At 26.4% G+C, this 12,695-nt stretch overlaps 1 protein-coding gene across 1 annotated transcript in view; it reads right to left on the bottom strand.

Annotated features, from left to right (window-relative positions):
* Nucleotides 1-12,695, bottom strand: part of LOC119662221 — a 95,327-nt gene that overhangs the window by 5,044 nt on the left and 77,588 nt on the right. The window contains exons 2-4 of the mRNA XM_038071801.1: nucleotides 1,408-1,560; nucleotides 1,168-1,350; nucleotides 848-1,096 (exon numbers count right to left, since the gene is read on the bottom strand). Of these exons, the coding sequence (XP_037927729.1) occupies nucleotides 848-1,096; nucleotides 1,168-1,350; nucleotides 1,408-1,560 (585 nt within the window). The remainder of the gene's footprint in view (nucleotides 1-847; nucleotides 1,097-1,167; nucleotides 1,351-1,407; nucleotides 1,561-12,695) is intronic.

A 12,695-nucleotide genomic window follows, 5' to 3' on the forward strand; every position in this document is an offset into this window, starting at 1 on the left:
TATAATATAATATAATATAATATAATATAATATAATATAATATAATATAATATAATATATGCATTAGTAAATAAAAATCAAATAAAGATATCATGTTACTATTGTAAGGTTCTTTGTTTATATTCTTGTTGGGTTTTGTGGTCCCACTTCCGTCAAGTAACGTAAATATAGTTTAAGTTTCTACTGTTGAAAGTTAGAATAATTTAATTTGTTTTCATTTGGAGACGTATTTTTATATTGTAACGAATGAATATTCCAGCAGTAACATTTTACATTAGTTTCAGTTGACAAATTCACTGTTTCAACATTGAAGTGCTTTTAAATTCATTATTTTACTTTTTCGTAATTTAAAAAAACTACTGATATATTTTTTAAATTATTTGCCTTTTGATTGCATGCAGGTTTTTCATGATAATCTGAGTTTCGACCCCAATTATTAAAAACTTTTGATGTTGAGCTTTCCAAAAATATTATTTAGTTGATGTCTGCATCAAAGCTTAAGAGTATTGTAAAAAAAATTAGACGGAATACAAGTTTGATGAAAATCTGATGCACATCTGCACGACGTAGCCAAAGGGCTGATAAACGTTTTTAAATGACAAAATAACCAGGTATATCGGAAGGGTAAATTGAATGTATATGCATAAATATTTCAACATCAAAAACATTTTTTCATTTTAATATTAATAATGCATCACAACATACTCGAAACAGTTGTAATCAAAATACTACTACGTCGACATTGACTTGGTCAGTCAAAAACACATTTTTAAAAAATGTTGGAATCTCTTTGATATTTTCATAATTACACAATTGAAATATGTAAAGTGATTTATTAATTACTTACCTGTTTGCAAGGTGTTTGATTCGGCATCAACCACTTCTACTTTTCGGCGTTTTGATTTCGGTTGTTCATTGTTCGATTTGTTACAAATGGATATATTAATGTCAGCTGAGTATTCAATTTTATTTTTAATAACATTAGCTTTAGTTTTGTCAAAATTTTCTTCCAAAAATGCATCTAATTTTGATATGCCTGAAGTTAGTCTGTGGACTTGGCTTAAGTTTTCATTATTCGGTGTTTTATTGTCATTTTCTACAAGAAAAATTAAAATGTTTAAAAATCTATATAGGTAATTTTGTGTTAGAACTGAATGTTTTACGTACCATCAACCAGTCTTTTCGGGGTGCTTGATGCTCCATCAGCAAGTAACTCCGCTGGACTTGGGGGAGGTGTATGATCTCGTGAGCTTGAGGTTTTTTGATTTGATATTGGTGCGGTTATAGACGGACGACGGCTTATTAAGCTAATTTGCCTAACGTCTTCACTATCATTATCATGTTTAGGACCTATTTTAAAATGCAGATGTTAGTTGCTAATCCATAATTAAAATACACGAAACAAACCTTGCTCAGAACAATGTCCAAAATTTTCCTTATTACAATTCAATATTTTATGTTGAATAAATTTGACAATATCTGATAATGCAAAAGGTTTTTGACAACTTCCACAAGTGAGTATGTCCTGCACAGTAACATCAACATCAGTTAAATCAGAATCTTAAAAACAAAAACAATATTAAAATTTAAATAATATAACAGTACCTGCGTTATTAATATCTCATATACAGGGTGGTTTCTGGTTAAAAGAACGAAAAGAAATTTAGATTCTACTTAATTTTTAATATTATCTGAGATACGCAGGGTCAAAAAACAATTTATTTGAAACAATGTATTTTTCACTATACCGACACAAATTTAATATAGAGAGTTTTTTCATTGAACATATTATTGTTTAAATTTTGACTTTCGTCAAAAAAATGGGCCCTCTTTTCTTACGTCTTTTTTCGTTTTTTGGATCAAGGCATCATTTTTTTAATTTAATGAATGGATTCACAAAACTATCTCTAATAAATATGTTTGACTAAATCCTTGTGGTTTGAATTGATTTTCATATTTTAAGAAATGCTAGTGTACTTGCACTTTTTTTACCATCCATTTGCGAAAAACTTTTTTCCTCTTACATATATAAAACAATAATAGGGATTAAGAATAAATATTAGCAAGTAAAGCTTGTTTATTTATTTGTTCTTGAGTAGGTATGGTACGAATACTTCTCTTCTCATACAAAAATACTGAGCTTCGTATTGATTATCATTGTGATTTCTTTTTTTGTTCTTAATTAGTTTCATTCGATAGCAGGGACATAACTATCGAGTTGAAATATTATTTTTTTTATAAATATTTATTCCATTTTAGGCAGATGGGGGTGATTTTGTTGCGGCATTGTAACACCATATGATAAAGAGCAAATCAAATATATTTTTCTTTTATTGACTTTCAGAAACCACAAGTCGTGGACCCTTGATTTGTCTGATTGCCAACATTTAACGCTTCAAGACTTCCGATAACTTTAACTAAATTATGGATTTTGTTAAGCAAACTGTAGACAATTTGTTAACTCATATAACACTTCAACAGGGGATGGACAATGAAATGATATCCTAAAAAAAATCAGACAAAAGCTAGCTAGAAAAAAATACATAAATAAAAGAAGGATAATAATATTAAATGGGCATAACAATCTACTTGTCAATTAAGTTTTGACAAGATGTTAAATTATTGATACATACGCCAACATAGTTAAATATACTGACTATAGGAAACAGAAGTTTTGCAATGGAAAGACATATGATAATTTTGATGGTCTAATATTGAAGTCATTTAACTTACGGGCATATTATAAGGGGGAACGAATGCGGTCTCATTTGCTGTTATATGCAACTGCCGTATAAAAATTTTTTTTTGTTTCAAAATATACTTTTATTAAAAAACAAAATTCTTTTTTGCTACCCAATCAATTCGTAACTCTTACACAGTTTTGTCTAAGCAAATCATTAATTTACAAAATTTATAAAACAAAGTTTATAAAATAATTAAATTAATTATAAATAATTAAAAATAAGTTATAAAATGAATTATGTGAATGAATTAAATATGTGGTAAATTTTGCCGAAAGTTATAATATAATTTAATACAACATATTAAACTTTTTGCTGCCTTTTTGCTTAATGTTATTGGTTGGCTTAATTTTATACTACTTGGCTAGCTTTGATTTTTTATTAGGTTTGGACAGGACAAGACTGGCGGGTCGAATCTACAGTTAGAGAAAAATGTTATCTCTTAGTTTTGTAGGTTATTGTTTTGAATATATCGAAATGATGGATCAATGATGGATGAAATATCAAAGATTTCCGTTTAAAATTCTCTGAACATGTTCATAAAGAATTGCGAATGAAGTGCAAATGACTTTAAGCAAATTTGAGAAATTGATTAACCTACTTTCAGTATTTATTTTTTTTTTATCTGTTAAGATAACAGATAAAGATGTTTACCTTAACATGTTCACCGCTTGAATTAAATTGAGAGATGCACTTTTAAGTTCTTTTAATTCTGTAATTGACTGATGGTGTTGCAGCCAACATAATGATTCGAATTTGCTTAATTCAATATACCATAAACAACTTTTCTAACACCAGACTGAGAAAAAGGGTAAACAGTTTTTTGATGAGCACTTTAGTAAAAGCATCGACTTTATTACATTTTTAATTTCGCTAGTAACATAATGTGCATATCAATAATAATGTCAATTTTGAAGAGAAAACGTTTTACCAAGATATAAGTTGCACTACAATATCGTTGGTGGCTACTATCTTTCATGTTTATTATGTAGATATTTACAATAATATCGTATTTTTGATAAATTGCATTTATTGAAAAAAAAAACAAATGAAAATGTTTAATTAATTCAAACAATGGCATATTGCTTATAAGTACAATGCAAAATTTAGACATATTAGGTAAATATGAATATAAGATTTTTTGATAATTATTGATTTGATAAGTCTAATTAGAGTTCTAACGCTCCAAATCTTGGAACAACTTTTGCAAGATGGCTTAAGAAGAAAAATAATCCATGTTTTTCCCGTGGAGGGAGAAAAATTTTTTTTCGCAGCAATACGGAAGATGTTTTCAATACAGGTTATAAATGATCCATATCCGTTCTGTGCCGCAGAATCCAGATCGTAAAATTTCTTCTCTCTGAATGTATTGTTGCTAAGAGTTTTTTTCTAAATCATGCGTCAATTCTAAAAAATGAATAAAAACTTTTTCGAATTCTTTCGTTTCCCACTTATAATTTGTAACACTGTTTTATGTTTTTGCCATAAATAAATGTGAACTTGTGTTACAAATATTCTCTAAGATACAAAATTAAATTACAAAACCAATAAAACGCATTCCAATTATGTCTTTAATACTAATGTTATAAATACACTTGAAAATGATATACATGTATACGGATCAATCAATGGACATAGGTACCCGTGTTTTGCAAAATCATATCCCTAGAAATATATTAACAATTGAATTATATTTTAATATATCTGCCATATACATGTATTTGTACATTATTTATGCTTTTCGCGAATTACCGATACGGTTTGAAGTGTCCGCCCACTTCAGACTAGCCTATTTTTCTGTTTTTGGTTAGCTTTATTTTGTCGTCATGAAATTACACTGCCTGATTTGGTGAAAAAATGAAGACTATTTGAATCTAGTAAGGTTAATTATATGGTATGTGGTATGAGGGTGTTTCAAGATATATAACTTTTAATATATTTAAAGCAGAATATAATGTGTGTTATTACGGTTATCTTATCTTTTTATTTATGGACTCAAAATTAAATAATGAATATACTGAAATATTTCCTAACCTTATAATTTGCTTGTAACGTAGGGAGAAGTTCTTTAGAGAAATTTTTTTTTCGTTCATTATCATATTGGTATGCATTATTAAAATTTATACACTAATGATTCTCAATGTTTTATATGTTAGAAAATCTGAAAATGATATGTTCCGTTAGAGAACATTTTTTTACAATTTAAATGAAGATGATACTTATATTTGTTTTAAAGAAAAATAATTAAAATTCGAAGTAAAAAAGACTGAGTTTAATCAAAGCTAAAATGAAGTTAGATGCTTGCTTATTTGTTAACACAATAAGTACTATAAAAAGTTACTGTTTAACATTTTATAGTACAATATTACCAATATTACCTTTAAAACTTTTAAAATATGACGTACAAGTTCTGAAGTAAACCCCATTGAGATATTGTTGTAGGACTGAGAACGGAATTTCTAATTGTTAGTTTCAAATTTAAATTAATATTTGCTTGGTAACCACATAATGCGTAGGTGGTTGTGATAAATAACAACAATTTGTTATCAGCTTGTAAGTGTACACGTATAGAGCTAAATGAATCGCCAAAACACCTTTATTTTCTTTTATTAAACAATACAAATAATACTCACAGAAAATTATATGCGACTCATATCACCCGCATTTTATGGATAAAGATAAAAAATTGTGAAAAATATGTAGACATAGGAACATATTTGTTCATATACATATATGTGATATACAGATACACACACACATATATACATATATATATATATATATATATACACATTATAAACTTGAATAAACATAGGTATGCAGTTGTTCGTTTATAATGTTTATGAAATGCAAATAAAAGCAGGTCAGTGTGATGTTACCGCGCTTTTTATGTTACTTTGCTTTTTAATAAGAGTTAGAAACTTTTAACTGATTGCATAATTTGGAATTATTTTTGATTGCACTACGTTTACACTTGTACATTTGTTAAAAATTTATGAACAATTTTTAATTAAATTTCAAATTTTTCTTGATATCAAAATTTTTTTTTAAATTTTAAAATTAAAAATAATTTTTAATTCTGTATTTTTACAACACATATTTATTCCGTATTTTTATAACATAAATACAGAATTTTAAGTTCTATATTTTTGTAACATTTATATACATATATATGCACATATTTGTGTACTATAAATGTGAAAATATATTTATTTATAGCATGTTGTTTTACTAAATGTTAACCAATAATAGCGTTTAAATTACAAAAGTTTAAATATTTGATCAGTTTTAAACTTCTACCAAATAAAGAAATGGTTCACATAAATTCTTAATGAAATGTGATCAATTGTAAAATTCTTATTACAATTTTTCTACATCTTTAATAATTAAGTTTCTGCGGAAGCAGCTTATGTGCATTGACTTTTTACCATAGAAATTTTAATACATACGGCTTAATGTTCGAAATCCGTGGTCTTCACTTAAGTGTAACATTTTGCGCAAATAGTCTGTTGCCACTTGTATTAATTACACATATCAGATTCTGATTCTACAACTTTAATAATCGTTAGACCTAGTTAAAATGTTGATCAACTTTTTTCTTGAAATATATGTATAATGTGTAGACTCAACGAAGACTTCTCGTGGACTGAATATTCGTTGTCCCTACGTTTTTTCACAGTGATCCTGATTACGAGTTTATATGAGTCTTATTACATTTTTTGTGAGTAAAATTTCTCTTTAAAAAAAAAACTCTTAAAAAAAGGTTAGGGTAGCAAGCCAATGCCTCTGCGAATGCTTCTTTATATACTGCTCTCAGGGTGAGCACATGGGGATGAAAACACGCAAGGAGTAAAATACTTATCGTTAGTGGTAATAGTTTATGATTTGAAATTAAGTTATTTATAAGAAGGAAACTAAATATAATACAATGCATTGTCTCTAATAAATGTAGTACTGCATACCTACAACATATACATTCTTTTAAAATTTAACAATTCAACAATTTATAATAATTTGTAGGGAATTACTTACATTTCAATTAAATTGTGAGCTAAAAATCAAATAAATCACATTCGTCGGCCTGATTTAACGCAGGAGAAAATTAATAATTGAGATTAGTTAATAAAAACTTATCTTACACTATCTGCTTCTGTATCATATACTTATTATAATTATATATTATATTATATTTATTTTATATAAATAAATTTGATTATAATATTATTAAGTGTGATTCGGGTTCGATGAAGTTGGGATTATGTTTCATTTAGTTGTAAGCCAGACAATAAGTTACTTAATGTTCTATGTGCTTTTCCAAAAATTAATTAAAAAGTGACAGTTTCATAGTAGTTTGAAATAAAAATTTAAACTAAGCGCCAAAAAGAATAAATAACCGTCAATGGCTTGTTTATAACTTCAACAAAATTTTTTTTCTGTAAATTTACAAAACATATTTTGAAAAGTACATATTTATATATTTGGTAAAGATAAATTACGGTATATTCTACACAAAACTGTTTACATCATATATATAATATTTGTCCAATGTTATTTTCAATATACCCCTCAAATTAAAAATAAGATATTGAATAAATCAGCAGAAAGTACGTTTCTTTTTTAAATATTCAAGGACTTATTCTATTATTAGATTGAAACTGTATTTTTTCAAAATTCTTCCATATGACCCTAAGAATGCGCGCAAACTATATTTATTTCCCCTTGTTGCTTTTTATATGTATTTATTTCTTTTATGAAAACCGTACCCTGAGATTTTTTATTTTAGATTTTATAATAACAAAAAAGTTGTGTTGATGGACATGAACGCAATGCAAAAGGATGCAGCTAATGTCTTGACAAGACAGCTACATTTTTTAGGGATAATAAGAAAGAAAAAATTATTTATCCTTTTGGTACGCTTATATGTAATCAAAGAGGACAATAAACCCAAACTGAAATAGTGTACAAGTACGGGACAATGTGTGCTGCGTGTTTGTGACTGCGGCTTTTTAAATTATAATTCCATATGCAACATAGATATGCACGTCCGCTTTCTTATGTTTATTTAGGGATCACTGTTTTCTTGCTTATATTTTTAAATATCGAACAAAAAAAAATGCCATAGCACCTTTTTGTAAAAAATTTCGCGAAGTTTTACCCCTCGGCATGTGTTGTTAGGAATTTTTTAACTGAGATCTGAAATGTTAGCATTAAAATGCTGGAATACGTATTCAATTTTATTTGAAATAAAAATTAAAAAAAAAAATTGGATTACTAAACGCATGTGTTCAGTTCGTTAACATTCTATCGCCATCCCTAAGTAGATATGTTGAGGCAGTTTTAATTTAAAAATTGTATGCTTGTTTTTTTTTAGTTCGTACAAATTTGTAAGCATGTAGTATGTAACTAGGTTATCAAGGTAACTATTTGAATATCCTTAGAAGAGAGAAGAGCTCTTAAAAAATGTTAAACCCATACTTGTTAATTTTAACGTTCTTTACCAAAGTAAATATATTGTATTCTAACTAATTAAATTCTATTAAATAAAATTTGGAATATTAAAGAATTAAAAACAGACAGAACAATACACTGCTAATATACAGTGCTACACTGCAGTGTTACCTTTTATATTATTAAAACGAAATTTTGATTTTGTTTATCATGCATTCTTTTAGTTTTCTACAAAACAAATTTGTTAGTAAATATTGTTTTTATTTATCTCTGTATATAAAGACCAATTTTTAAATCAGTTCTAAGAAATTATAGATAAGCGATTTTTTTTTGGAACTCCTCAAAGTTTTAATAACGCACTTGTCATTAACAATTCATTAAAAAAAAATTGCCATGTAAAAAGAGCTGATTGGATAAGAACTACTTTTAGAACTATTTAAAACTAAGATCGTAAGACTATAAAAATTAATGTAAAAGTGAAATTTTAACAAACTGATAGTCTGTTTAATATTAACTATCTGTCAAACTAATATTTTGTTTAATTATTTTCATTAAATTTTCAAATATTTGATAATATATTATTAAAGAATAGAAGAAAAATTTTATAGAATTAGCATATTTTTTAAACTTTGTTTACTGTTTCTGAATTATTACGGTTGATTGTATTAAGATTTATAAAAGATTGTCATATAAACAGAAATATTCACACAATTTGTTGTAACTATCATTACTATATATATTTAGTTTAAAAAAATTATTTACAAATAATTAAATACAAGAATAATTTCCAAGACCTCTGCTGATGGGTATTTGGCAATATTCGAAACAGCAGTATGGTCAACCAAAAATTAAATTAATTAATTTAATATTAAATAAATTTTCGTTGTTGTAGTTCACTGCTGTTCGAAAAACCTCTTTATATAAATTTATTTAACTTGAGTTGATAAATTAGATTTTAATATTTCAAAATTATAAGTTACTTTACAAAATAATACTTTTCAATAAAAATTTTTTATTGTAATAAATAAATCTATATATTATTGCTAAATAGTGTAATGGACTTAATTATATGTATTATATAATTATATGAAATTATATATATAAAAAACATTTTTTTTATTACATATTACCTTTGCAATAAGTTCAAGGAAACCAACATTCAAAATTGTGGAGACAGTTACAGATTTTGTTCTCAATTATATCCTACAACTCTAAAAATTTATTAAAAGGAAGCATATATTCTTGTGCGTACAGCAGCAATTCGATTTTCGTGAGAAGAATTTTTCAAACAATTGATTAAACAAATTAACGGTTCATATTGCTTCTTGCGACAGGTATAATTTTGAATGAAATATGGTTTTGCCAAAATACAAACACAAAGAAATCAAAAAATTCAATTCAACCAGAATTTTATGCAAGAAATTAGAATGAACCGAAAAGCAGAACAAAAATTTTTTTGTAACTTTATACATATTTTAAGATCCGTATTTCTAAATGCTTTGTACATTTGTATGTATGAATAGAAATAAATAGAATAGAATGTGTTCGCTAAAGTGAAAGGCACCTGCCCTATTTTCCCATAGTTTCGTTCATAATTCAACATTTCCTCCGAATTTAGTTTAAGTTTATTAAATATTGTGTATATTTATATAAAGTAAATAAATGAACACAAAAATTAAAAGATTCATAATTAAAAATATATATGTCAATATATCATTGAAGTTTCAATAAAAATACTTTTTAATTCAGTTTTGTACAGTCTCACAGAAATTGTTAGATGTCATTTACTTACTTGAATACATAAAAGGCATAAAATACCGTTTTTGTTTTCAAAACTATCAATACATTTCAGTACAACACAAAAACACCAATTCATATATTCAAATGAGAGCATAAAATCCCATGAGGAGGTAACTAGGTCTTATCACGACGAAATATAAATAGAGAATCAGTCGACACAAACTAGTCACATTCCGCAACAATAAATAACACCCCCAACTTTGCTGATGTCTGATGTAGGAATAACAAAATATAATAACGGCAGACACACTTCTCCTATTTAAGATGAAAACCTTCAAAAGGAATTAAAGAACTTATTTCTGTTTACTTTAATTTATATATTGAGCAACACTAGAATTTAACAAAAATTATTAAAAACATTAACTTATGGGAGTTTGGTATTCAAAAAAAATTGTATGAAATGCAGGCTTATATTTACTACTTCAGAACATTATATGTAAGATAAAAAATATTTACATTCAAACAATGTTAACAGTTACTTCATGCAAAGCTTGGTAACATATTTTTGTGTCATTTTAAATGGAAATCTATCCGCTATACCGGACTGTGTTCTTAAACATACCCCTTATGTTAGACATAACATAGCTCTGAAATCGGTAAAGTGATAAAATAACAATTGTGTAAACGGCATCTGTTAAATTTTTTTCGTGGTTAAGTTAAAAAATTGCACTTTTTATTTGTGCATTTACATACATAAAAGTAATAACAATTGAAAAAGTAAAATTAAAATTTAAGTAAAACTTGTTTTTTAAGTTAATTTTTCAATTCTATCCATATTTAATTATTTATTATTATCTTAGATCAATCATTGCATAATCACGAAGAATATGAGGAATACTCAAATTAGTCAGTGAGATGGGTGGAACTCTGCACAAACCCTCCAGCCATCATAGAGTGAAAATGCCTAGATGCACTAACTCGGAAAAGACATAAGACATAAGACAATACTTCAAATATTTGAAATTTAAAATATATTTTAAATTCTATGTAACATTTCATAATACTTAAAATCAACTGATGTTTTACCGAATACCAACTAAGTTATCAGAAGTAATGCGCCGGTAATTTGTTAACCTCATAACTCTATAATGTCATAATTTCACAAAAAAATATACAGAAAATTTCTCGGCGGAATGATACCCATATTATTCCGGTTGGCCAAATATCTTCTTTTACTTTATGTATTCCAATTAACTTGTCTTTATACGAAAATAAATTAATATTTTAGGATATTCTTTGTTTCCATGCAAGTTATTGTGTATAACATATATTTCTAAGTCTTCATTTGTTTATTTGAGGTGAAACAAAAATTTTTATCAATTTTTCTAAATAAAAATTTTCTTTATGGCAATAAAAGATAAAGTTTTAAAACTTAAGTTTAATATGAACAAAAAAAGTATAATGTATACTTGTCAGCAAGTGTTATTAATATTGGCTACTTTATTACCTTTTTATACTTCATCATTTTGAAAATCAACTATATAAAGCAAATTCAAATAACGTCTCTTTGGCGAAGTTTATTGTTAAAAACAAAAAACTGTAGAATAAATTGTGCTGATTATCTATCTACAGTCGAACCCATTTAATATAATTGCATATGTTCTATGAATTATTAAAAAATGATTTATTTAGTCAATGCTTTCATAAAGTAGTAAAATGCGTAGCAAACAGCACATGTTTATATATACTAGTTTTGATAAACTTTTCCAAAGATCATCATAGGAGTAAAACCGTTTTGATCTATATTGATCCAATTGTGAGTACTCTTAACTACCAACTCCATGTAATGCATTTTTAAATACTGTTTAAAATGAATGAATTCAAATGAGTATGAAATCAAAACACACCTAATAACATAACTTTTTCTTTTTTGATAGTACTAAAGTGGAAATAAACTAAACAATTGTGGCGATCAGATAACAGTTAAACCTTCATATATATATACACTGTTTCATTTTACCAACGTTTTTATTGAATCACAAAACGAAGATGCAATAGCTTATTTAAAATATTAAATTCATAAAAAATTTAATTTATTAAATAAAAAAATGTTCAAAAACTGAATTATAATAAGGGTACGCACGAAGGCCCAGTTCTAATTCGTAAATTAACTATAGCTTAACTATAGCTTTAACATAGCTTAAAGTTAAGTTAATTTGAGTCTATAATGATTGTGAAATTGAACTAAATGTCTTTTATCTCCTTATACTGTTTAACTTTAAGCAGCGTATTCCAAATGACTATTTCTAAACAAATATAAGAGATTGCCTAGGGTTTCTGATAAAATTGTCGAAACTTTATGAAATAAATACATAAAACACAAGCCGAATCTGTAAATTTTATTTATTTTAATAACTAAATTATATTATGTTGTTCAATAAGTAACTTTTTTAATTCCTTTCAGCATTACTTTTGTTTACGTTAAAACGTTACTGAGTAACAGAACAGCTGATTTAAGCACTGAAAATCTAAGCAACTCGTTTACTCAATTTTTACCTCTTTAAAGCCAATTTGAGTTTATGAGGTTTCGTGAGCACCATTAATATATATGAATGTCATTAAATAATAGTATAGGGTTTATAATTTCGTCATAAACAAACCTCGCTTTTTCTAATGTTTTTAATTAGTTTTCTTTTTAAGTATAATGGATTTGCAAACATTTAGATATTTTACAGAAAATCTAAATTCCCATGGGAAGCTAGTGCA

This window comes from Teleopsis dalmanni, chromosome 1 (genome assembly GCF_002237135.1).
Source record: "Teleopsis dalmanni isolate 2A chromosome 1, ASM223713v2, whole genome shotgun sequence".
In the NCBI taxonomy this organism is placed as follows: Eukaryota; Metazoa; Arthropoda; class Insecta; order Diptera; family Diopsidae; genus Teleopsis; species Teleopsis dalmanni.